Source organism: Aquarana catesbeiana, linkage group LG06, assembly GCF_042186555.1.
Source record: "Aquarana catesbeiana isolate 2022-GZ linkage group LG06, ASM4218655v1, whole genome shotgun sequence".
NCBI lineage: Eukaryota > Metazoa > Chordata > Amphibia > Anura > Ranidae > Aquarana > Aquarana catesbeiana.
In genome coordinates, this window is record NC_133329.1 from 90,245,157 (window position 1) to 90,273,018 (window position 27,862).

General features: G+C 42.3%; 1 protein-coding gene across 1 annotated transcript; it reads left to right on the forward strand.

Moving 5' to 3' along the window:
• The first annotated feature begins 1,960 nt into the window (after window positions 1-1,960).
• On the forward strand, window positions 1,961-24,082 carry LOC141148727 (somatostatin receptor type 5-like). The gene is made up of 2 exons (XM_073636420.1): window positions 1,961-2,191; window positions 15,854-24,082. Exon 2 carries the CDS (start codon window positions 15,863-15,865, stop codon window positions 16,856-16,858), a length of 996 nt encoding a protein of 331 aa, XP_073492521.1. The 5' UTR covers window positions 1,961-2,191; window positions 15,854-15,862; the 3' UTR covers window positions 16,859-24,082.
• Window positions 24,083-27,862: the final 3,780 nt, after the last annotated feature.

The window sequence follows — 27,862 nt, forward strand, 5'->3', positions numbered from 1 at the left end:
CTAAAGCATGCTTGTTATACTCATTGTGGAACCTAAAAGATTAATCCTCTGCATTGTGTAAAAAGGCTGTTTGAGCCTGTCTTCTCTGATCCTCTCCTTCTTTTACTGTCCCCAATCTATCTCCTGATAGTACAGAGCCTTGGAGACACTCTGCACATGCTCAGTTTGGTGTGTATTGCTAGAGAGTTTTTTTTTTTTTGAGAGGGTGCATGTGATCAGCACAGGGCCAATCAGCACTGTCCAGACAGAAAATCAGGGGCTATGCAGCCTCATAGGACAGTCATAGGACAATGAAAACTCCTCCTACAAGCTTTAACTAACCAGTGCTTGGTGGGAAACTGATAGAAGTCTCAAGACTGCTATATACCAGACATCTCAAGTCTCCCACGAGGTGTGGGAGACTCCCGCATTTCTGAGCCGGCTCCTACACAACCCGCAAGCGCCTCACAAACTCCCGGGAATGATCAGTGCGGCAGGGAACAGCTGCGAACACCTTTGTATCAATTTTTAGCTGACGGCCGCTTCTCCTTCTCTCCCTCGGCTGTCAGCTAAACAGCTATACAGGGAGATTGGTGTTCACAGCTGTCCCTCCAGCCGCACCGATCATTCCCGGCTGCTCTGTGTGCTCCTCCCCCGGCCCCCTCCGCATCCTTCTTCACCCCATTCTCCTCCAGCACCCTCCATGTCCTTCTCCGCCCCCCGTGTTCTCCTCCGGCCCCTTCCATGCTTCTCCATCCCCCGTGTTATCCTCCGGCTCCCTCCATGCTTCTCCGCCCCGTGTTATCCTCCGGCCCCCTCCATGCTTCTCCGCCCCTCCCCGTGTTTTCCTCCGGCCCCTTCCATGTTTCTCCACCCCCCCGTGTTCTCCTCCGGCCCCCTCCATGCTTCTCCACCCCCCCCCCGTGTTCTCCTCCGGCCCCTTCCATGCTTCTCCACCCCCCCGTGTTCTCCTCCGGCCCCCCTCGTCCCCTGCAGCCGGCTCCCCTCCTCTCCTCTCCCACCAGCTGTGGGGGGGACTAGTAATTGGACACAGTGAGCGAAATCACTCCTGTGTCCTGTGATTACTGAGCAGAGTAAACTGTGTTTACTCTTCCCAGTTTATAAATGAACAGGAGCCGCTGTCTCCTGTTCATTCATCTTTAGTGCTGAGAAAGGGACTGGAAATCTGTGTCCTCAGTCCCTTTGTCTGTCTCAAAGGGGAGATGTCAGGGTTCTGTTTAGACCCCTGACATCTCACCAAAGCCCCCCCAAAAATATTTGAAAAATATTGTAAAAAAATTCTAAAAAATGAAAAAGTGTAAAAAAATATAAAACTAGTGACTCCACTCTCCCCTGCGCTATCAACAATGTCCACTGCCAAAACTACTGACACCGTCCACTGTCAGATTCCCCCCACCCCCTACCCCAGAAGCACTGCAAAAAATATAGAAAAATTGATTTAAAAAATATTTTGGTGGGGGGGGGGGGTTTGTTTGCGGGCGTGAAGCGCCACCTCCCTGAAATTTGTTTTTGCAGGTTGGGATGTCTGATATATTGCCGCTGAGAAAAAGTATTTAGCAGTTTATATTTACTAATATAATTGCATTTCCATATTCTGTGTACTGTGGGAGACCTGGTATAGTGAATGCAGGGTCCTGGGTTTAGTAACACTTTAAAAAAATGGCACATAATTGTTTAATTAACATGCAGTGGAAAAAAACAGATTTGAAAAAATATCATTCAGGTAATAAAAAATGGCTGAAAACATTCTAGGGAAAAAAATCTGTGTAAAACAAAATTTCATCTTGAAACGGCCGGTCTCCTAGAAAGTTATTGTATCTCCCAATCTTCCATCTCCATTACCTGCCGCAGACACAGAGACACTGATAGGGTTAACGCTATTGATTCCATTCCAGGGGCTTTAACAATCAGACCCTGACAAAACTTCACTCCAATGAACACTCCTTCCTACAACCCCTCCCAGACCCCTGACTTCTAGCTGAGGAGGGGCAATCCCTGCTGTGGGAAGACTATTTCCAGGAAAGTCTCCAAGATATGAATGAAGAGGCTGGGATTGCCTGAACACTAAAGAAGAGGCACGGGAGCCCTGTACTTCTCTCTACTGATTGATACCAATCCTATTATCCTAGGCGCAAGGTCCTTCACCATTGGACACCACTTCTTCACTATTCATTGGAGGCTTCTGGGTCATGTAAGTCATCCTTACCTGCTTGGATTTTCTCAGTAGATGACAAAGAAGGCAGGGGTGCAAACTTTTTTTTTAAAAAGGGCAACACTAAATGGATTGTAAACTATTTAATATTAATGGTAGGATTTGGATAGATAGATAGATAGATAGATAGATAGATAGATAGATAGATAGATAGATAGATAGATAGATAGATAGATAGATAGATAGATAGATAGATAGATAGATAGATAGATAGATAGATAGACAGATACATTTAATAGAATTTTCAGTCGTAGCTCAGTTTCTTGGATTCGGTGAAAGTTACATTCAGAAGATAGATTGGATGTTTTCTAATGTTTTCTAAAACCTTAGGTATTTTCCAATCGTTACCTGAAAAGCAGGGTTCAATTGCATCATACATTCTATAAACCCATAAATGACTGATTAGGACAATAATCAAAGTATAAAACAAGAACAAAAAATTATTTGTATTTTTTTATTGTATTGTAGCTTACTGGCCTTTAGATATGGTGGCTGCGTTCCTTTTTTTCTTTTTTTTTTTCCACACTTTTTTTCCTTTATTTTAACCAGTAATCATGCCATTAACACACTTCTTGTCCTAGGGTGACAACCGTACCGAGCAGCATTGTCACCCAAGGATAGGGCGTGTGCTAGGACTATATAACACTGTGTCGGGACTACAGAACACCTCCCTCTCTTCTCCATAACAGGAGATATGTTTTGTAGTCCTTGGAGATAGCAGGGAACAATGCTAACTGGTAACAGTCCAGAGGCAGACAAGATTTCTGGCTGGATGAAAAGCGACTTTTTTTTAATTTGCACTTTTTTGTACAGATATAACAAAACGTTTTCAATTGTATATTTAACAGATCAAAATGATTCTTTACTATTACTAATCCTCGAATATATATTTATTATTATTGTTATAATTATTCTACCGGATTTATATTGCGCAAACCATTTACAATATAAATACTATTAATTTATTGTTATAAATTACACTTTAAGAATTAATTAACTTTATTGAATTAAGACAATTAAGACAATTTTAAGACAATTAAAAACAATTATTATTACGAACTTCAACACCTTTTTGTCATTTTCACACCACAGGTAAGATTCTTTTGGGGTTGATTTACTAAAGGCCAATAGACTGCGCACCTTGCAGTTGCAGTTGCTCCAGAGCTTAGTAAATGAAGTAAGGCTTCCACTTTGCAAAGAGTACCCAAACACGTGCATGGAAAAAAAAAGAAAGCAGCATTTTTGCTTGCACTTGATTGGATGATAGAAGTCAGTAGAGCTCCTGCTCATTTACTAAGCTTTGGAGCAACTTTTCAAGGTATGTTTGCCTTTAGTAAATCAACCCCATTGTCTTTGCCAAAAGATGAGTGCAAAGCAGACGTCGTGATATATGATAAGGGTTATTACAAGCCCACAACTTGGTTCTTAAATCCCCTCTCCGATACTCCACAGTATCACTGAACTCATATAAATCCAGTAACCTGCACAATAAATCTTCAGATACCTAGAACAAATCACTGCAATCTCAGATCTATACACTGGGGGGAGAACCTCTGGGGGAATCTAGGATGGAAAAGGACCTGGGGGTCCTTGTAGATGATAGGCTCAGCAATGGCATGCAATGCCAAGCTGCTGCTAACAAAGCAAACAGAATATTGGCATGCATTAAAAAGGGGATCAACTCCAGAGATAAAACGATAGTTCTCCCGCTCTACAAGACTCTGGTCCGGCCGCACCTGGAGTGTGCTGTCCAGTTCTGGGCACCAGTCCTCAGGAGGGATGTACTGGAAATGGAGCGAGTACAAAGAAGGGCAACAAAGCTAATAAAGGGTCTGGAGGATCTTAGTTATGAGGAAAGGTTGCGAGAACTGAACTTATTCTCTCTGGAGAGGGGATATGATTTCGATATAAAAATACCGTACTGGTGACCCTACAATAGAAATAAAACTTTTTCGCAGAAGAGAGTTTAACAAGACTCGCGGCCACTCATTACAATTAGAAGAAAAGAGGTTTAACCTTAAACTACGTAGAGGGTTCTTTACTGTAAGAGCGGCAAGGATGTGGAATTCCCTTCCACAGGCGGTGGTCTCAGCGGGGAGCATTGATAGCTTCAAGAAACTATTAGATAAGCACCTGAATGACCGCAACATACAGGGATATATAATGTAATACTGACACATAATCACAAACATAGGTTGGACTTGATGGACTTGTGTCTTCTTTCAACCTCACCTACTATGTAACTATGTAACTATATAACTATGTAAGATAATGAGCATAAACCAACCATGTTGCAAATGGTAACATGGTTCCCTATTGTTTTAGGATAAAAGAAAATAGGTAATATCAGGCAGAAGTCCAGTGTAGCCAACCAGCACTTGTCTGTTCTTGGCACTGCTCTGAAAAGGAGACCATTGAGATCTGACTGGGTGCAATGGAATCACTTTGGCATCATCACTGCTGAAACCTTTATGGTCCCCAGAATTTGCTTGAATGTTAGTACAGAAATTCAGAAAAATCATTCCGCCAAAGCATTCTTTGTGGCCATCAGAGAGTTAACTCATTTTGTTGTAAAGAACCTACAATTTCATCCAGAGCTGCCACTTGAATGGAATGTCAGATGTTTTAAATGAGTTTCTTTTGTTTATTTTGTGCCTTGAACATGTGCATTACAATATGTACCATTTTTCCCTGAACGAAAGCCACATTCACAGTCAGAATTTTGTTTTTCGAGAAAAATGTTCGATCATGTTCCTTCAAATTTTCTCACCACCACAGTTGAAAATGATTGTCAATTTGATCCAAATTACCATTAGAAAATTAGCGCCCCAGTTGAAAACGATTATCAGTTTGACCCCACTAACCATTAGAAAATGGTTTTGAACAAAATTCTACTAGTGTGAGGCCAGCGTGAAGACAGCCATTCATGGATCGAAGTTCTATCCATGTATGGGCAGGCTGGTTGTACTAGAAGTTGGTTTTTCCCAAACAATCAGTGCCTCCGACTATAGCTGGCAACACTGATCAGTGTGGCTCCCCACTGTCAGAGCACAGTGTTTATCCATCCAGTGCGTGGATGGGGGAGCCCGGTCATTTTATTTTGTTCAACCCACTGGGTGAACAAAAAAAAAGATTGTTGAATGGCCAGCTTAAGAATGCCTTTCTTGATTTATATAATTGTGTTCTAAGCATAGAAAAAATCAATCTGTGAATAGATTGTTTAGACCACAGTTTTGTGACATTAGATCAATTTTCAAAGGAAATCAATTCATAAATGCTAGTTAACAATCACTTGACTGTTCTCACTTCCCGATGATAGAAGAAGTCTGGGTTCTATAAATGACTGCACTATGCAGATCTAAATAACTCAAAATCCATTTTTTAATTAGACTGATTGTGTATTGTTTTAGTAGTTTTTACTTTAGTATGTATATTTTTAGGTTATTATAGATGAAGCCAAACTGTATCTCCAGAGTTTTTGCCATGTTGTGCATGTATGCTTCTTCTAGTGTGTCCTCCTTCAGCGATACGAAGTCTATGATCCCACTTTTCAGAGGGTTAACTCATTTTGTTGTAAAGAACCTACAATTTCATCCAGACCGGATGAAAGGCCGGCACTGCTGCCAAGTCCGGGGTCATCTGTTTTCAACCATTGGTCTGTCACTGATAACACAATTCCAGTGCATGCGCATATGAATTAGGGCTTTCAGACTTGTGGTGACCTCTAATGGGGTGGTGGGGAGGTCTTTTATCACCCTCCCACTGCTCAATTTAACTCTGTAAAGCTGTACCATCACGGCGCGATCGAATGCGTGCAAGCGGTTGCAGTGTGGCCCCATTGAATTTACTGTGACCCACGATAAATGCTTAGGGATCCCCGCTCAGGCTATAAAGTCCGATGAGTTGGATGCCGCTGATCAGTAAGGGTGCAGGCTGAGGAGAGGTCTGTGCAGACCCAAAGCACACTGTAGAAATAGGAAGAGATAGCCTGGACGCTGAACACCTTGGCTGGCCCAAGTAGTTAGAAGGTAAAAGCAGCCTCAGCTCAATTCATCCAGGCCACATCCCCAACATGTTTTGCCCAGTACTCCATGATTAAGTCCCGGGGATGGGGCGAAACATGTTGGGGACGAGGCCTGGATGAATCGAGCTGAAGCTGCTTTCACCTGCTATCTGCTTGGGCTGGGCAAGGTGTGCGTTGACCGGGGCTCTCTCTCCCTATTGAATTTATTGTCAATTTCTGAACCCCGATTTAAAAATGCAGCAACCATGACATGTGAGCACAGATTTCTGTATATTATTTTACAGCTTGCAGGATGGAAGGAATGGGGTAAAACCACAGCTCAGACGCCCATTTTTACTGCCCCTCCTGCCCATCTAAAAAAGAGACCTTACATAGCACTTAGATCTTTGTCCCAGCATCTTAAGCTGGCCATTATCTAGTCGATATTATTTGTTTAGTCTATGGGCTGAACTAAAATAATTAGCAGATTTCTCCATCCATGCTATAACAACGCGGATGGATGATTTCCCCTCAGGGCTATTGTACATTGACTGTGCTGGTGGTCCACCCAGCTCCTTTGATTTTTTTTAGGGCCACCCACTAAGCGAATTTCAACTAGTTCATAAGGAACCAGCTGAAGTCTGCACAGTATATGGCCAACTTTGCACATGCCCAAACTGCACTGTGCAGGAGCTCAATTAGTTATGTAGTCTCAGCACCTTGCTCTTATTTGCAGCATCCTGCACTGCACATGCGTCACAGTCATCGACCAATTTAAAAATCATGTTTAGTAGGACGTGAAATTGTTTTTGTCACAGAAGAGGCTGCCTAAGGCTGGCTATAGATTATGCAGTTCTCTTCCCTTTAACCAAAGGTTGAAAGAAAGAAAATCGCTCGATTCCCTCATCAACACAGTAATGCCCTGTACACGCGATAGGATTTTCCGACAACAAAATCCATGGGATTTTGTCTGACGGATGTCGGCTCAAACTTGTCTTGCATACACACAGTCACACAAAGTTGGTCGGAAATTCCGAACGTCAAGAACGCGGTGATGTACAACACGTATGACGAGCCGAGAAAAATGAAATTCAATAGCCAGTGCTGCTCTTCTGCTTGATTCCAAGCATGCGTGGCACTTTGTGCGTCGGAATTGTGTACACACAATCGGAATTTCCGACAACGGATTTTGTTGTTGGACAATTTTATAGCAAGCTCTCAAACTTTGTGTGTCGGAAATTCCTATGGAAAATGTGTGATGGAACCTACACATGGTCGGAATTTCCGACAACAAGGTCCTATCACACATTTTCCATCAGAAAATATTATCGTGTGTATAGGGCATTAGTGTTCATGGGGGAATCCCTCCCGCTGCATTATTGTAATGACAGCGGTAGGTTTCCTCACCATCAGAATGCAATGATCACTGCTGCCGGCTATAGCTGCTGGCAGCAATCACATAAAAAAACCTGAAAGGTTGGTTGCACTGAAGTTGATTGATAGAGTGACTTTGGTACAACCAATCTGCCCATAGATGGGTTGAAATTAATCCGGTTCCTGCTGAACCGGACAAATTTTAATCTGCCTGTGGCTGGCTAAACAGAATACAGAAAACTCTATCTCCTACCAATTTCTATTACTTAAATTTAATTCCACAGTAAATACATCCTTCGATAGAGTTCTCTTCCAAAGGATGTAACTGGAGACAGACCAGCTGAGTTAATACAATACTTTCTTGCATGCCACAGACAGTATAATCAGCTTCTGTTTTATACCCATCAAAGAGAATCTACTGACACTCACTAGCAGCCTGCCCTGAAGACAATTCCCTGGTCAGAGGAGGGCTCATAAGGCCAGAATGAAATTCCTTCATTAGTGACAGTTTAAAAAAAAAAAAAAGACTCTTTCATGAACTTTCTTCCATGTGATTCTCCCGTCAAATACAATCGATTTACAGTACTTTAAAGGTCAACTCCGACCAAATATTGCAGGTCAGTGTTTGCTTGCAAGATGAATTACATGATGATTTGTTTCATCTCTCAGGGACCTCACTGCTGAGATATCCAAAGCAGGATTTCTGCTCAATCACCAAAGCCTCTGCAAGACCAAATGATGGTGCTACATTCCTACAATTAATTCCTTGTAATGTAAAATAAACAAATGAATCGAAAAGGGAGACACCTCTATTATGGAACTGTAGGAGGGTGAGGAGAGACAAATTACTGTGAGGAAATCTCACTTCCAGTAAAATCTAAAAAAAAAAAAATTGTGTCCAAAAGGCTCTGCAAAATGAAGATTCCTAACAAAGAGATAAGAAGGTGATGTGTTTGAGAAGATCAAACGTGAAATGGAAATACAGTGCATTACGTATGAAGAGTGCTCCAACGCAATCATTCTCAACAAAGGTTCCTCCAAGGTTGCTAAGGGTTCCTTGAGCAGTGGCTGATTCACCTCCCATTTAATGGTGTTTGTATAGTTCTGAAGCCAACGCCACTTGACAAAGCCAGAAACATGACACCAATGATCATTTTAGCTGTCTGTAAGGGTGGTTTTAGCAGGGGTTCCCTGAGACGTGAAAAATATTTCAAGTTTTTCTTTTGGGTAAAATTGATTAAAACTGCTCTAAAGGTTAACCAGGTGCTTCAAAGCACCTGTAAAAGAAGATACATTATACTGTACTTACCTGTCTTGGCACCTGCTCAATGAATTTTTGCTTCCTTAACAGTGTCCTCCACTGCATTCTATGGTTTCTTCTGCCAGTCTCCACATTACTATTGTGTTCTGTAGTGACATGTAGTGACATGAGGGCCAGAAGGAGAGACTACATATTGTGGCAGAGGATGCAGACATCCAGCAAATCTGAATTGTATTGGATGTGAAGATTCTTCATGCAGCTTTGCTAAGCAGTCGAAGATTCTTCAGGTGGCTTTGCTTATTATTTATAATTATAGCAACAGTTAAGTTTTAAAAAGAGTCTTTGTTTTGCTCATGCAGGGCAAAGCAATACATTCACTTCATTGGAGGTCTCAACAGCTTCTTATACTAACCCCCTTTTCACTAACTTGTTGCTCCATTCAGTCACCAGGAACAAAAATATCCGGTATTTCTGATTTTGAGGATCAAATGACTCTTTTCTTTCCATGTCATGGCATCAGTGGTCCTTGATGACTGGCCACTCAAGCACCCATTGTTGCCACATGGGGGAAAAATTCTCATACCCATGTAAGCTCCAAGGTGCTAAGAACTTCTACTCTTTGCTGCTGGCAGAGGAATAGAATTTTTGGGACGTGAAGGGCAGGGTATTATAAGAACCACCAACAATTTCATGGCAAAACAATTCCAGTATGATTTGTTTGGGCAAATCACAAGTTCAATTTAATCTAAGCTAAATTGTCACCATGTATAAAAACAGGCACCTGGAAGTGCCTTCATGAGCACTTGCAGACCATGTAGAGCACACTGGGAATCCTGATGGCCAAGGCTGAGTTTAAAAGAAAATATAGTTACGGAGACTTACCAGTAGGAACGGGCAAAGCTGTGAGGGGTGGTTAATCAGGGGGTCTCAGGATGGCCTCAGTCAGAAGGGAGATGAGTTGGGGAAAATGTCCTGTCCCCCCCCCCCCTTTTGTTCCTGACACCTTAGCTTGTTGTTCTTTTAATTAATGGTTTGGGGTTGGTGTGGTTGAGTCATGGCGGCTAGTGGGGTACAAGGTCCTTGTACGTTAGTTAGTTGCGCATATGTATTGTGCAGGGACCTATCTGAGGTACGGCTCCCAGTAGTTGTTATGGTTGCATCTGCATGTGTTGTCTCTGTCGGTGTTGGTGCGGCTGGAGGCCTATTTATGTTGGATGTTTGTACTTTCTTCTTTGATGCCCACTAGGACCTTGTGACTCAATTTTTTAAACTGTGGTTAACATGTTATTAATTTGTTAACTTCTACAGTTTGTTAATAAAAGGCTGCTACAGCCATTTAACTCCAACTTGTTGTCGCATGGCTACTTAGGTGTGGTTAAGTGGGGAGTGTGGTCTGAGCAGAAGATTTGAAAGCTTAAAATGCCACCCTTGTTAATAATACTGGAGTTTTAGGAGTCAGAGGTCATGTAAAGTCTGATAGATGGTGCCTGTTGACTGCATGATCTTACTTACAGCTTGCACAGAAGATGGAAGCCTGTGTGTAAGACTGGCCAGTAATTGTCAGACTTCATGTAACATCTGACCCACCGATTGCCTCAGCTCCCGTACTCCCAAACCAGCAAGATCCTAACTTGCATTTCAGCTTACTGCCTCTCAAAGCACTGTTTTATATTTTCCCAGGTATGGTTTCTGTAGAGTGCTATTGATCAGGCATTTGGATTAAGAACAGGAACAAACTGTAACATGAGCCGCTCAATATGGTAACCCATTGTCACTATCTAGTCATCTGCTTCCTGGTGTCCATGCAAACCAGGAATGTCATTGTTCTAAACTGGGACATCACCTGAGCTCTGAAGGTCCGAGAGTCCTCATCTTATCTCATCTTATCAGAACTACTACAAAACCTGTGAACTCGCATGAATGAAGAGGAAGAGGCACATCTGACACATAATTTTATGAAGTATGCCATTGATACAGAGGCATAGTAATAATTGTGTCAAAAATGAATGTGCTTCAAACAGTAATGAAAATTGTGAAATAAATCAATCCTTTATAAATGAACATAATTTTGAAATACCCACAGTGTTTTCTCCCAAATTCATAGCTAGTCATGAATAGATCCACTAAAATTCATCCTGATGGTATTCTTTTGCATTTGGATCTGCAATCTGATTCACGGGTCAGATTTCTGGGGTGAATCTCTTGACATTAAAGTATACTAGTAACTTTGCCAATTTAGGGCATAATGATGAGTTCCCTTGATAGCCCTATCCTTTTAACCACTAATATTTACCTTGCCTCCCTCACCTGCAGCTCCGTTCACCTATATATACACAGTGGGTAATTGCACTTGTGAGAACAATAACAATATTAGCTGCTAGCACACCTTGAGATATTTTTCAAAGCAAACAATGTGTATAAATGAACTGCTGCACTAGAAAACTACCAAATAATAAAAAGAACAAGTTAAAAATATCCAGTCTGTAGTTTAGTGCAATAAAAAGAAGAATCTGAATCGTCAATTTACACAGCATCTCAGTCTTCGGTGTAAATACCATTCCACGTGCCATATCACAATCAAATAGCAATTTTGTAGTCATATACATCAGAGGTCTCCAAACTGCAGCCCGTGGGCTGGATACGACCCTTTTCTCACTTTTTTTACCCTTGGGGCATCACTCCATCCACATACACAGATGAAGGGGGCCCTAATCTAAAAGTAATCATAAGGCTTTGGTTACGCCCACTGATGCCAGGGCGTCTTCTGCTCCCATTAGTCAGAGTCTGGCCCCCTTAAAGCCTGAAGGACAGTAAACTGGCCCTTTGTTTAGAAGGTTTGGAGACCCCTGATACACAGGATCCACAATCCCAATCTCCAAATATCTCCCTCAATAAATGGTGGTCCTCCCTCCTGGAGAATGGCATCAGCGGTCTCACCTCCCAGTCAAGGATCCATGCATGCAGGTAAATACTGGTAAAGAGAGGATAACAAGCTCCAATTAACTTTTATTAAAAAGCATTAAAAACACACTTACACGAACAAACACGTGGAAACTCCTTACTTTCGGTCTATTTCCGGTAAAGTGTGATGATGTCATAAAAGGCTCCAGCCTACGCGTTTCGTCACAGATCTGTTCTTTTAAGTGTAAGTGTCACTGCTGGTACTTACCTGCATGCATGGATCCTTGACTGGGAGGTGAGACCGCTGATGCCATTCTACAGGAGGGAGCACCACCTTTTACCAAGGGAAATATTTATAGGCTGGGAATGCAGATCCTGTATATGAATTCAAAAGTGCTATTTGACTGCTATATTCTTGAGGCGTATGTGTCTTGTAAGCAGATTTGAGTTTTCTTTTCTTTGGTGATGGTGCACGTAGAATAGTTTTCACAATGAAGACTGAGACACTGTTTATATTGAAGAGTCAGATTTTTATTTCTATTGCACTATACTACGAACCGTTTGGATATCTTTTTTCTCTTCAGCTCTATTCACCTACTGGAGCCCTTGGATGTGCATGGTACTTTCAGGTAAGAGGGAGCATGTGACCTTCACCCCTTCCCCCCAGCTAGGCAGTGCCTAGCACCTGAGTGGCCAATAGCCAAGTCATTAGCCTTGTGTAAACTCCAAAACGGAGCTTAAACAGAATTTAAATGAGGTGAGGAAGGAAAGTATTTGTGGGAGGTAGAATGGTTATCAAATGAACCCATCCCTTCAGGTTACTTTTAAATAAATTGCTAAAAGGGACCTGTGGAACTTATCCAGTCATCTTATATATATAAAGCATTTATGTATGCAAACCTTTTTTTTGATAGAGTTGGGAAGGGTTAAGACCCCTATCAGTTTATTTTTTATCTGTATTCCATTTGAGAGATTTCACTTCACTCTGGTCCTGAAGACACAGCAGAAAGTGAGAGGAAGCTTCTGTACACTTTGGGAAATACCCCAAGTTTTTACTGGAATACATGTCCTTATTGGAAACATCTTTTTCCGGTGACAACTATTACATTCAGAAAGCAACAAAAAAATACAGGAGTCCAGACCTTCCCTACTCTATCCAAAACTTTAAAAAAAGTTTTGCCCAAACACACATTTTAAGTCCAGAATTGCCTCCTACTCATACCCTTTGTCTTGGTCTCCATTCACCAAATTACTGGCCCATCTTTGAAAAAAAAAAAGAGGATGACAGCTTTGCCTATAGAAGGTCATTGGTTATTCTGCCACTTTTATTCATGGGAAACATCAATTCCAGCCATTTATAAACTTTCCCTGGGACATTTCTTCAAATATTTTTGTAACTTTTTTTCCAAGGTGTTGATAACCCAGCACAACCTCGTCTGCAGAAATGTGCCTGCTATTTGTAAAGACTTTCCACTCCATTTTTGTTTTCTGGAAATGTTACCACCATAGAACTGAGGCAATCTATCATTTTCAAGCTTCTTAGATCTGGTTACGGGTTTTAACAATGATGGTTTGTTTTTTTCAGTTGAAAAGAAATAGTTATTTTTTTCGCTTTGTAAATTATAATTTGTTTATTCAGTTAAAAAAAAAAGTATTTTGTTTTTCACATTGTAAATCATATTCCCCAAAAAATATATGCTTAAAGGGGTTGTAAAGGTAATTGTTTTTTTTTCTTTAAATAACAAACATGTTATACTTACCTTCACTGTGCAGCTTGTTCTGCACAGAGTGGCCCCGAACCTGGTCTTCTGGGGTCCCTCGGCGGCTGTTTCAGCTGCTCCCCGCAAGAACTAACCACCTTAATGCGAGCTCCCTCGCATGGTGGTTAGTTCTTGCGGGTGCGCTCCCGTGATAGAGCCGGCGGCTATAGCCGCTCACTGTATCACTCGGCCCCGCCCCCCGGCGCGCCGCGTCATTGGATGTGATTGACAGAAGCTCGAGCCAATGGCTGCGCTGCTTTTAATCCATCCACTATAGCCAATCAGCGGCCAGGCTGAGCGGCGAAATGGATGTCAGGAGCGAGCAGCTGACTTTCGAGGGGGTCAGGTAAGTAAAACGGGGGGGCTGGGGGCGGCGGTATTGTCGGAAGTTTTTTCACCTTAATGCATAGAATGCATTAAGGTGAAAATTTTTTTACCTTTACAACCCCTTTAAAGGATAAAGAATAAAAAGCGATAACACAATTCTGCCAGACTTGTCTTTAGACCTCTCATAGGTTAAAGTAAAATGTGCATATTTGCCCTGGGACATGATGAATAGTTTTTGAAAGTATTATGCCCTGTACACACGGTCGGATTTTCCGACGGAGAAAGTGCAATCGGATTGTGTTGTCAGAAATACTGATCGTGTGTGGGCTCCATCTGACTTTTTCCGTCGGAATTTCCGACACACAACAAAATCCGATCCTTTAAATTTCGATCGTGTGTAGAGAAATCCGACGCACAAAGTGCCACGCATGCTGAGAATAAATTAAGAGACGAAAGCTATTGGCTACTGCCCCGTTTATAGTCCCGACGTACGTGTTTTGCGTCACTGCGTTCAGAACGATCAGCTTTTCCGACAACTTTGTGCGACCGTGTGTATGCAAGACAAGCTTGAGCCAACATCCGTCGGAAAATACGATGGATTTTGTTGTCGGAATGTCCGATCAATGTCTGATCGTGTGTACAGGGCATAAGGAAATGGGCATTATTGCCAGAATTAAAAAGCCCAATTATTTTTTATTTTGGATACAGCAAGGAAGGGATGGGTGTCATGTTAAAGCAGAACTGAACTTTCTTAATCAACATTAACATTTTTTAATCCTTATCCTACTAGCATTAGTAAATAGATAGGAGTGTGTAGGTGCATTGTATTTACTTATTGTTAAGGTTTTATAAAGGGGAGGAGGGGCTTTCTCTTCTAAGCTCTAAGCACCCCCCCCCCCCCCCCCGTCTGCAAGCCTGAGCTAAGAGCAGATGGATTCAGGAAGTAAATGCCCTTACTCAAGATGACTTTGGATGTGTGTCTCAAAGTGATCTCTCAACAAAAATAAAGCATGGAGACATTGGTGGATTGAGACATTTGCTTTGAATATTAAAAATGAATGAGATAGCATTTTTGGTTTGTGATGCTCAGTTAAATACAGTTAAAGTGATTGTAAGGGTTTTTTTTTTGTTTTTTTTTAAATAACAAACATATCATACTTACCTCCACTGCACAGAATGGCCCCGAACCTACTCTTTTGGGGTCCCCCGGTGGCTCTCGCGGCTCCTCCCCACATAAGATAACTCCCTAGGAGAAGCGCTCTCCCAGGGGATTACCTTGCGGGCACGCTCCCCATAGCCGCCGAATGCAGGATTCGGCCCCGCCCCCCTGGCGCCCGCGTCATTGGATTTGATTGACAGCAGCGGGAGCCAATAACGGCACTGCTATCAATCTATCCAATCAAGAGCCAAGAACCCCAGGCAGAGAGACAGTGCGTCCCTGTGGGTTCAAGTTCTAGGGCTCAGGTAAGTAAAACAGGGGGCTGGTCACTGCCAGGTGTTTTTCACCTTAATGCATCGGATCCATTAAGGTGAAAAAACAAGTAGGTTTACAACCACTTTTAGTTCCGCTTTAATTTAAAAAGAAAAAGATTTACATTTATTTTAGGTTTACCTGCTGGTTAGATTAATCTTCGCTGTTTGTCTGGTGGCCATTGTTACCAGGTCAGAAAGTGCTGTAAATCCAAAATTTTCTTTCCAATCTTTCCAATGGTGACACTTGTTCTGTTAACGACTCTCTAAAAGATCACTTTCGAGAGATTTCTTCTTACTTGTTGTGTAACCAGTACAGGAAGTAAATGGAACCCTCCCAAACATAACACAGACAGCAGAAAGAAAAAAAAACGATGTAGGTGTGTGGGTTAATCATATAAAAGAAAAATTTAGCTTGAGAGACAGTTTAAAACAGATCTTTTAATGCTTTCCCACTCTACCCAAACCTGAAAATTTCCTTATTGTAATTTGGCTGTAAAATGCTTCAGTTATAGAAAATAATGTGATTTTTTGTTCTTCTTTAGAAAGAAAAGATGGACTATACCACCGAAATGATTCCAGATGACAATATAAGCTTCGAAGAGAGTTTTTATTTTAATGAAACTGATGTCTCCAGAGAACAGTCTCTATCATTCATCTATTACATTTTTGTCTCTGTCTTTGGTCTAATAGCGAATACCTTGATCCTTTATGTGATTCTGCGTTTTCGAAAGATGTGGACTCCTACCAACATATATGTGTTCAGTCTTGCTCTAGGTGATATCTTCCACATGTTATGCCTTCTGCTCTTTGCCTCGGAAATCGCCAGTACTTACTGGCCCTTGGGACAATTTATGTGCAGACTCTTCTGGACTTTAATAGCATTAGCTCCGTTTACCAATGTCTACTTCCTGACCATCATGTCTATTGATATCTTCATTCAGCAGTATTTCCCAGAGTTTTTGAAAAACAGACTTGGACCCAAAGTGGCAGTGGTGATCAGCATCATTGTATGGATTGTCTGCGTGTTGCTTGGGATCCCTCTTTTTATTTTTGCTGACCTGAATGAGACTTACAACTGTCAGAGTATTTGGCCAGAGCCTTTTGCCTTCTGGAATTTGACCTTCATATCTTACAGGCTTGCACTGGATTTTGTGTTCCCTGTGTTGTTGATCTGCATCTTTCTTATCCTAATGGGTGTTCGGTTCCGAAATCACGAGGCAACCAAATCAAGTTCTAGAGCCATCAAAGAGAACATCATCCTGATTTCAGTTCTGACGCTTGTCTATTTTGTCTTCTGGGTTCCAACACATGTCCTGGAAATGATGTCAGCCACTGTTGGCGATCTGGAAATAAATGAAGGGTCTTACTACATTATTAGCCTCATACCTTACTTGAAAAGTTGTGTCTACCCTGTCCTTTATGGATTTCTCTCCAAAAATTTTGAAGAGACACTCAACGCTGTTTTGTGCTGCAAAAATGTTCAGGACAGTAGCAGCCAGCCCAATAATTCATCCAAAAAACAAGAAGAAAAATCGTCTCCCTGTTAACTTTTTTTTTTCACTTCTTATGACTTTGATTAGGTACTCAGAACATACCTTTGCTCAGATTTTCAAGAATAACATACTTTTGATGGGAAATGAAGAGCATCACTAAGTATTATGTGTATCTATAAAGTTCTCATTGGCTACAAAAACAGTCATATCTTGAAAGAAAAGTATTGTTCTAGAGCCTCCGTACTTGTAACCATGGGTGTAACTACAGATCTTTAGGGTCTTATAACAAAATTTTGATGGAGCCCCACTGGCAACCTTGCTCTGCAGCACATGGAAAAACCAACAGTGACAGTATTCTTAAATCAAGATGATATGACTATGAGGTACTAGATCTTTGTTGGTGTCTAATGTAGCTAAAGTCAAATCTGCTCTGGTTAGGCAGCTTTCATAAGCCAAGGGACACAAAGGGGAGCCCTGTATAGAGCCTGGAGGTAGCCAATATAATGTGATACTAATGGCTGTAGTGTCCAAAAAACATCTTACTATTAGCTATTAAAAATATTCATCTGGGCAAATCTCAGCAAACTAAACTAGTAGGCCCACTATTCCAGTCCAAACAGCTTTTAAAGCCCCAATGAAGGGGTAGTGCTTGGGCTGCCAAAACACATTGGTTGTTTTATCTAGCATCAAGTCATTATAAAGTAATTCAAATCTTTTTGGAATTTATGACCATTGGTGAAGTACTCGTATTACATTTTCTGCCTACTAAATCAAGAACAGGCAGATCGGGAAATGCCAACATAGTCATTACACTATTACTGGCCGGTGTTGTGAATTTTAGATTTTTAGTGAGGGCAGCAGTGCAGGTAATTCAATTTTAAACTATACTTTTCCAGTAAATTTTAGCATATCAGAAAATCATGGTCTTAGTGTAATAACTAGGCCCGTTCACCACCAGGCCAAATGCTTCCAAATTTTCTAAACAAGGAGCCAGTTTACTGTCCTACAGGCTTTAGATGGGCCAGACTGTGGCCAGTGGGAGTAGAAAATGCCCCTGTGTCAGTTGGTGTGAACAATGCCCCATCATTGGTTTTAGTGTAAGGAATAGTGCCCCGTTGTTGTTATCAGTGAGAGAAATGGCACCCTGCCAATGGTGTCAGTGGGAAGAATAAGCCCCATCATTGGTGTCAGTTGGAGGAATAGTGTCCCAAGAGCTGGATAAAGGTGAGCAAAGGGCTGCATCCAGCCCCCAGTCCCACAGTTTGGAGACCACTGACATAGACTGTAGCAGACGTTCTGAGGGCAATAACTCTACACAGCTAAACAAATGCTCCATACTGCCCAAATGGAATCTGTGACTAGCAACATTCCTGATGAATCATTTTGTGTGTCTGAAATCAGCTCCTCTATGAACGAGATTCCACCATTTAATGTGTCTCAAAATCCTCCCTAACAGGGTCTCTTTCCAACCCCCAGACCCCATAGGAGCTTCATGGGCTGCTATAGCTATTGTTTCATCCCCTGCTTGTAACTCCTAGGCATATGTGCACTGAAGTGTAGCTGCTGTGTGTGGTCACTTATCCTTTTCAGTATAGTGTAGTGGGAAACCATTTTAACATCCTGCTTTTTTTTTTTTTTTTTTACTGGGAAGTTATTTTACAGAAATGTGGTCAAGAAAAATAATTGTTGGCTTGCACCCATATGCTTACATTGCCTAAGTTAGTGTACATAGTATATGTAGGAATGGATGTGGTATTCCAATGCAAGAATAAGCTCATAGCACTGATGGCTAAGGTCACTTGAAAGGACTGCTCAAGATGGATTTGAAGTTGCAGCCCTGGCTGTTGTTGCAAGAAGAAAACATTTCTCAATTCCAGATAGTTTCTTTACACTATATACTATAATACAAGCAATAAATCAGCTCCCCCTGTGTAATGGAGATAAGGAAAAGGAGAGGTGTTTGTAGTGCATTCAGCATAACAATCTAGGTTGACAATGCTGTTCTCTGTAGCTACAGTGCAGTGAGTGAACGCTGTCACCCTAGGACACATCTAAAGACTGATAAGCTGCAATATTACATTTGTTTTTAGATTTAGCTTTAGGCCCCTTTCACACTAGGGCGGTGCGGGCGTCGGCGGTAAAACGGCGATATTTTTAGCGCCACTTTACCGTCGTTTTAGCAGCGGTATTCGGCCGCTAGCGGGGTGGTTTTAATCCCCGCTAGCGGCCGAAAAAGAGTTAAAACCGCCCGCAAAGCGCCACTACATCGGCGCTATGCCGGCGGTGTAGCCGCGCTGCCCCATTGATTTCAAATGCCTGATCCCTAAAAATCACGCCACAAAAATGCATGCTATTTTGCGCATGCATTAGCATAGTGTGGAGGGGTGCCATTAAGAATGAATGGCACTACTATGTTTCTGCAAAATGTTCCGTTTTGCTTGCTTCCCGTATCATACAAGTGTGAATGTATCCGTAGCATTTTGATTCCTTTCAGATTTGAAGTTTGGGTGCCAAATCTGAACCCCAATAAAGTGAATGAAACAAATGTTAAAAAACATTAATGGCCATTTTCTAGGCTAATAGGCAAGGAATGGTTGAACAAATGGCATGGGGAGGGGGGGGGGGGTTGCCTTTGGGAGCATGTGCTACAGCAAAAACAAAAGTTAAAAATTCTGTTTGGCAGGAAGCAGTGATCTGAAATGCTGAAGGGCCAATATCAAAAATGCTAAATTTAAATAACATGCCTGGGGGGGGGGTGCCCTTAACCTGTCTATGAAGTGTACAAAAGAGAAAAGTTGGAACTTTAACCGCTTCAGCCCCGGAAGAATTCACCCCCTTCCTGACCAGAGCACTTTTTGCGATTCGGCACTGCATCACCTTTAACTGACAATTGCGCAGTCGTGCGACGTTGCACCCAAACAAATTTGACGTCCTTTTTTTCCCACAAACAGAGCTTTCTTTTGGTGGTATTTGATCACCCCTTTGCTTTTTATTTTTTGCGCAATAAGCAAAAAAAAACGACAATTTTGTAAAAAACGCATTATTTTTTACTTTTTGCTATAATAAATATCCCCCAAAAATATATAAAAAAAACAATGTTTTTCCTCAGTTTAGGCCGATATGTATTCTTCTACATATTTTTGGTAAAAAAAATTGCAATAAGCGTATATTGATTGGTTTGCGCAAAAGTTATAGCGTCTTCAAAATAGGGGATAGATTTATAGCATTTTATTATTATTTTTTTTTACTAGTAATGGAGGCGATCTGCGACTTTTATCGTGACTGCAACATTATGGCGGACACGTCGGACAATTTTGACACATTTTTGGCATTAATACAGCGATCAATGCGATTAAAAATGCATTGATTACTGTAAAAATGTCACTGGCAGTGAAGGGGTTAACACTAGGGGGCAGTGAAGGGGTTAAGTGTGCCCTAGTTTGTTTTCTAACTGAAGGGGGATGGGGACTATGCAGGTATGAACACACGATCTGTCTGTTCTCCCCTCAGAGAACCGGAAACTGTGTGTTTATACACACAGATCCCGATTCTCGGTGTGCCCCGAGAGATCGCGGGAGCCCGGCGGTGATCGAGACCACCGGGCACTCGCATCAGCTCGGGGGGGCGAGCGGGGGGCCACAGGGCCAAGCGACATTACATAACGTTGTTTCGCCCAGCTGTGTTGTTCTGCCTGCAGTACAACTGCAGCGGCTGGTCGGCATGTGGTTAAAGGGTAACTCCACTTTCGTGGGGAAAAAAAAACAGCAAATTAAGAAAAAAAAATATAGCACGTATAATTGCGAAACTAATCGTATTGAAAATTGAATGTTATTAAAAATGACCTTTCCTTTTCAATATGCAGCCACTGTGTGTACTGACCACCCCCAGAAACATAATTTCCTGCTTGTGTGATTGGCTCACCAATTTTCCCAGAAGTCTTCACTAAGACACAAGTCAGATTTCAGGCATCCCCTGCAATAAAATGTCATTTTTAGAGAGATACTTTCAATAGGATGCAGGGATAAAGGGATGCAGGCCCAGCAGATTTCCTCAATAGTGCTCAGCAGCTGCACACCTGACAGTTAATTATGAAACCACTCTCATTAGACTCACTCAGTACGGAGGCACAGACAAACACACATGGATTTCTTCAGAATAACAAAAGGTAGGAATCTACAACAAAGGTTGTTATAATCCTTGCAATGTACAGAGATCACCCAGAGGGGAATGTTTTTTTCTCAACAAAAGTGGCGTTACGCTTTAAATGAGGTATGTATACCATGGCTAAAAAATGAGTCAATGTTAAAAAAACATATATTTATTTGTTGTCCTGAACAGTAGATAGCATAGCATAATCAAATTGGTACATACATGCTATATAGACATATCAACAACAGGTTACAGACCATATACACGTAAAGAAAGAAACCATAGCAACAAAGCACATTGCATTGTGTGGTAAAGAATAATTGTCCTTAATGCCATAGGTCAATTGAAAAACAAGATAGTATGAAAAATTCTGGATGAAAATGAATATAATGAACCGTCTGTGGGAACATGATGCATAAAAAAAAATTCAGACGCGTTTCGTGATGTCGCTCCACTTCCTCAGGGGCAAATGCATCAGCAAAAAGACATGAATAAACCAATATATTCTAATATTGCACCCAAAAATAAGGGAAAACTAGGCTAGATAATGGGAGGAAACCACTATTCTCTTTAAGATACTCACATACAGGTAAGGTCTGGAAAATGTGAACTGAAAAATGAGGGCTGCCTGAGATGTCTATGAAGTGGCATGTCTGTATGGTGTATACAACCTGCTGCAGAAAAAACAACAAAGAAAATAAAATGTTGTTTGGTGTGGATTTTAAGAAGGAACCCCCAAGAAAAAAAAGCATGCCCCCCCCCCCCCCTTCCAAAAGCCATACTAGACCCTTATCAAATCATGCAGCCTGGCTGACCAGGAAAGGTAGGGAACAAGTGTTTACCTCCCTTGCAAAACACCTTGTCCCCACAACCCTGGCCCGGTGCTTGTGGTGGGTCAGTGGGCAGAGGGGCTTATTTGAATCTGGAAGCCCGCTTATAAAATAAGGGGTTCCCAGATTCTGCTGCCCCATATAAATAAGTAAGGGGTACATAGTACCCCTTACTCATTTAGTACATTTTCCTATCTCTTCCATAGCTACGTTTTTATTTCCAACAAAGGAAAAAGTCATTTGAAATTGAAAAATGCCATCAATTGCTTTGATTATTATTTTTTCGATTTGATATGAGTATTGAAAACATTGAGACAGATCCAATTAAAATGTCTGCAACTAACTGGCCTATTTAATTTCACAGTCCAGGGAATAACCGATGATATTGATCATCAGGCTAGGAACACGGCGTCCAGTCGCATTTTAGTTTGCTATAAGAAAATACCTTCTTCGGCTCAAATCTAGTCAAAGTTGGGCTTTGGTGGTTTAGTTTGTGTTACTGCGTTACTTTCATGGGGTTCAGCTTTGCCCCCCCCCAACTTCAGTTAAGTTTAGCGAACCCACCCCAAACCAAACCCAAGTACATTCGGCTCAAATCTAATCAAAGCTTAGTTCTGATTGGTTACCTTTTGTTAAGCCCCATACACACGGTACGACTTTGTACAAACTTTCCTGTGGATTTTTGTACAAAGGGCATTGGCCATAAGTTTGTATTGCATACAGACGGCAGGACTTTTCCAGCCAACTTTCACCAAATCACGTGGTTTTTCAGCTCTTTACCACCACCCTTTGGTCAACTTCTGTATTGTTGTCTGATATTGTGTCAATCTTGCCGCTTTTATCGGCGAGATTGACACCTTGCGAGCCGGGTTCACACTGGTGAGGGGATCGGACTTGGATCCCTGCCAATGCCAGGCACTGTGTTTGGTATGAATCTTGAGGGGGAACTCCACGCCAAATTTTAAATAAAAAACAGGCATGGGTTCCCCTCCAGGGGCATACCAGGCCCTTAAGTCTGGTATGGATTTTAAGGGGAACCTCTACGGTGAAAAAACGGCGTGGGGGTCCCCCCAAGATCCCTTATCCGAGCACGCAGCCCGGCCGGTCAGGAAAGGGGGTGGGGACGAGTGAGCGCCCCCCTCCTGAGCTGTACCAGGCTGCATGCCCTCAACATGGGGAGGGTGCTTTGAGGGAGGGGGGGCCCTGCGGCCCTCCCCACCACCCCAAAGCACCTTGTCCCCATGTTGATAAGGACAAGGGCCTCTTCCTAACAACCCTGGCCGTTGGTTGTTGGGGTCTGCGGGCGGGGGCTTATCAGAATCCGGGAGCCCTCCTTTATTAAAGGGGCCCCCAGATCCCGGCCCCCCCCCCCCCTATGTGGATGAGTACCCACCCTTTTCCTGACCGGCCAGGCTGCGTGCTCGAATAAGGGTCTAGTATGGATTTTGGGGGGGACCCCCACGCCGTTTTTTCAGCGTAGGGGGTTCCCCTCAAAATCCATACCAGACCTAAGGCCCTGGTATGCTCCCAGAGGGGAATTCCCTCTCGCACTCGCCGCAATAGGAAAATGTGTTTTTCCTATTGCAGCCAGCGCAAGATGTACAATAGCCTTTTGCCGAGAACCAGCGCAATCGGATCGCGCTGGAAACATTCTCGCGGGCAGGTACTGTAGTTTGTACAAAAGTCCGACGGCTTTGTGTACACATGATCGGACTTTGCTCCATCGGACTTTTGTTGCCGGAAAGTTTGTCCGTTCGCACAGCCAACAAAATGATGGAAACAGAAAAAGTTTGTACGATGGAGCGTACACACGGTTGGATGTTGCTCCAAAACAGCTAATTTGCATGTTTGTTGTCAAAAAGTCCGATCGTGTGTACGGGCCTTTACTGTGCTACTTTTATGGGGTTCAGATTTGGCACCCGAACTTCAGAAGCGTTCGGTAAACTCACCCCGAACGACCCCAGGTACGTTCGGCTCAGCTATCATCACAGTTGGGTTCTGATTGGGTGCTTTGTGTTACTGTGCTGAATTATATGATGTAGGAAACAAAGCTTGCGTGATACTGTTCCTGCTTTTGACATGCCTTAAGGTTACGAAGCATTAAGTCGGTTTACTGTAAATAATTTTTACCCTGGTGTGGTTTTTGCCTAGACAATGACAGCAATGTACTCCTTTACTCTTATCTATTATCACCATGTATTTTATTTTTAAACAAATTCTCCTTGTTCACAAGCTTGTCTAGTCACGTTCTTTCCTGACTCATATGTTCGAGAATTTAAATAAAGCTATTATTATTTTTTATGGTATTATTCTTGGATTCAGATTTCTGTAAGGTGACACGCTTGCTCGAAAATCCTCCACATGCGGGCCTCTTTAAAGCTGAACTTCAGGCGAACAGCTACGCACAATAAACATATATATATGGAAGTTGGTTTACCTGGCAACAGATTTTTATTTCTGACCTGAACCTGATTTTATTGGAGCTGCTTTACGTGTTAACAGATTTGTATTCCTGACCTGAACGTGATCTTTCTCAGCTGCAGTTTCGCTTTCACTTACACAAGTCTCCTCCACATGCCCACCCCCACCCTGTGACTGTACAGTGAAAAGAAATTCAGCATACTGATGAGGTCATCTTTCTGTCACTCTGCTCTCTCTACCTGTCAGCGTGTTCCTTCCTTAGGTCTCTTTCACGCAGGCATTGAAAACAATGCCACTCACAATTGTTACAATAGGAAATGGATGGAGGTGTTCACACTGCAGCGTTAGTGTTGCTTCGCGTTGCTGCAAGGCAAAAATAATGATGCTTGCAGAGTTTAGCAAGTGTTGACACTTTGCAACTGCCTCCATTCACGTCTATTGAAATGAATGGCAACTGTACCATAAATGCTCTGTAAACAGGCCTATGGCGTTTACAATGCGTTTACGGTGTGGTTGCAAAGTGTTAAAAGTGAATATTACACATTTTAGCCTTTAAAAAAAAAAAAATACTCAGTGTGTTTGAGAAGTGTTGCCTGACACAACATGACCACCTACCTGTACAGCACATCCTAAATGCTCATTAATGCTATAAGTGCATTAATGTGCTTTTAAGCTGCTTTAAAATTTAACGCAAGTGTGAAAGAGCCCTTACACTGAAACACATTTATCTATAAAACAGTTAATTCGATATTAAAAAATATATAAAATTAGATATAAAAAAAAATATAAAAAATATATAAAAATAAGAAAGTTTTGTTTTTATATTTATTGAATAATTACTGTCTTAACTTACTATCTATTATTTATAGTGATTGCAAAATAGCTTATTTTGTATATACATCGGTTCATGGTAATTTTATGTTTTTTGCCCTGTTTTTTTATATGGGTATTTGTAGTCCATTTGTGTATTATACAGCTGCTGTATAAGACTCCGTGGTTTGATCTTTCACTTTTTAAAAAAAAAAATTTTATATTAGAATTTGTATTGATTTTTTTATATTTTTAAAAACACAGAACAAAACAAAAAGGGATCTTTCTCCTCCCTTTGGCGTTTCGCCTCTCTGTTCTGGTCTTCTGTTATAAGGGCGGTCTCTTTCCCTTACAAGATAGCTTGACAAAGTGGGCAGTGCCCCTGAAATTCATAGCTGCCCACCCAGAGCTGCTGTTAGAAACTATGGGGCCCCATACTGACAACCTGACATCGGGCCCCATACAGACAACCTGACATTGGGCCCCATACAGACAACCTGACATCGGGCCCCATACAGACAACCTGACATCGGGCCCCATACAGACAACCTGACATCGGGCCCCATACAGACAACCTGACATCGGGCCCCATACAGCCAATGCTTCAGTTATGAAAGAACACAGTGAGTAAATGGTACAGATCACTCATTGTGTTCATTCAGGAAAGGAAGGGGCTGGTAAATATGACATATTTACCTAACCCTTCCCCCACTCTCAATCTTGAAGGATCCTATTGTGTGGTTGGAGCTGCGGGCGGGATAAGGGGAAAGAAAGCCAGCAGCGCTGCAGAGGGGCACACAGGGGTGCCTGGGCAACATGGGGAAACGTATGGTGCACAGGGAGGGTCTCTGCAGCAGCTGAAAGCCAATGGGAGGGGGAGGAAAAGAAGCCAACTTTCAGCTGCTGCAGAGAGAGCCATACGGCGGATTGGTTCCAGTAATTGCCCCCCCGCTACACCAATCACCCTTCTTGCCCACATCTGATTCACCCTGTTGCCTGCCCCCCCCCCCCCCCTGCTGGCCTGAGCCCCGTACAGGAGAACTGCTGGTACCCCCTTATCTATGGCCCTGTGCCCACCCACCCCATGACATTGCTCTGCTTCTTGTCAGTGTGTTGCACTAGCTACGGCTATAGATACCGCCAATCCACTCATCTGGAGGGTCTGGCGCTATCACATTGCTGCTGTTTGATCAGTGCTAATTGGGTGCTGGTTCTTCAGTAAAGCAGCCCACTGTTTTTTGCGAGGCTGTACATGCCAGGGGTGGAGAGCCATCCTGTAAGTGAAAGTGAAACCGCAGCAGAAAAAGATTAGGTCCCCTCCACTTACAGAGAGAGCTGTGTAAATTTTAAAAACACAGATCCTTTGGCAGGTAAAAAGTTATCTTATATGTATTTCATTGTATTTAGCTTTATGCCTGGATTTTATTAGTGCTCCAAAAAAACAAGAACAGGCTTATAAAATTTTTTTTTTTTACATAGTAATTATAGAATCTCCTTTGCCTAGAGCTGTCTTTTAATAGTAATTGAAAGCACAATGTATTTGCAGTTACCCACAGGAAATATTTTACATTCTATTCCTGAATCATAAGCAAGCAAAACTTGGAGCTCAGCATAATGGCACGGCATTCTATTGTGCAGACCAAGCAGAGAAAATCTCCTATTAAACACACCATTGATCAGAATAAATAACTGTTTGTGTAATTATTTGCTGACATTTTTGCGCCTCTAGAAGCATTTATCAGTCCACCTACAAGGCCCCTTGTTGTCTCAGTGTTCAATGATCCCGATTAACGCTGACAGTTGATACAATTTAAAGCAAAGGAGGTGACATTTAACTGAAGGATGTCTGCGCTGTGCTAAGCCAAAATTAGTTTTTGTCTTTTTGTTCCGTTAATTAAATAAAACCATGAAACGCCTTTGCCATGGTTGAGGAATTCCCTCCTCTAATTTCTGTAATCAGCTAATTCTAAGGGCTCCTACGTAGGAACGTTGGGTGGTGGCGGCACTGGCCTGGCTTGCTAAGGTAGGGGGTTTCAAAGGTCAACTGATGTTCCAGACATTTGTTTTACTGCTGTGCACTTTAAAGCAATGTTAATGGCTCAATGCACTGTCTTGGCTTGGTTTCTCTTCAAGTCTATAGACAATTAGACATTAATGGTCCAGCTGCCAGACTTAACATAATCCATCAGTTGGATTGTGAAAGTACAACTATGCTTTTAGGAGTATGCCAAATGGGGTATGGACTTATATATAGGAATGTACTTAGGCAGAGTTGCACAGTAATGATCGCTGGAGTGGTAAGTATTTACCCACGAAGATTCCACAATGAGGATGGAGGGGGGGGACATAACTCCAAATGGGGTATGGACCTATCCATAGGAATTAATTAAGACTGTGGTGCTAATGCGCAGAAGGCCCTGCTGGGACTATTTTAAAGAAAAGGCTGTGCAGGGTAGGATCGCTGGAGTGGTAATTATTTACCCACAACAAATCCACAATGAAGAGGAGGGGGGCCCAGAACTCCAAATAGGGTTTGGCCTTTCAATAGGAATGAATGCAGACTGTGATGCTGATGTTCAATAGGCGCAGGGTACCAGCTGGGACTGTTTTGAAGAAAAGGTTATGCAGGGTAGGGTAGCACAGTAATGATCGCTGGAGTGGTAAGTATTTACCCACAAAGAATCCACGATTATGAGGAAAGGGGGCCTATAACTCCAAATGGGGTAAGGACCTATCCATAGGAATAAATTATGACCATGGTGCTGATGCTCAGAAGGTGCAGGGCCCCACTGGGGCTGTTTTGAAGAAATGGCTGTACAGGGCAGGGTTGCGCAGTTATGATCGCTGG

Bases quoted from the DNA above. Each gene is read 5' to 3' on its own strand.
- LOC141148727 (XM_073636420.1), top strand. From the start codon at position 15,863: ATGGACTATACCACCGAAATGATTCCAGATGACAATATAAGCTTCGAA.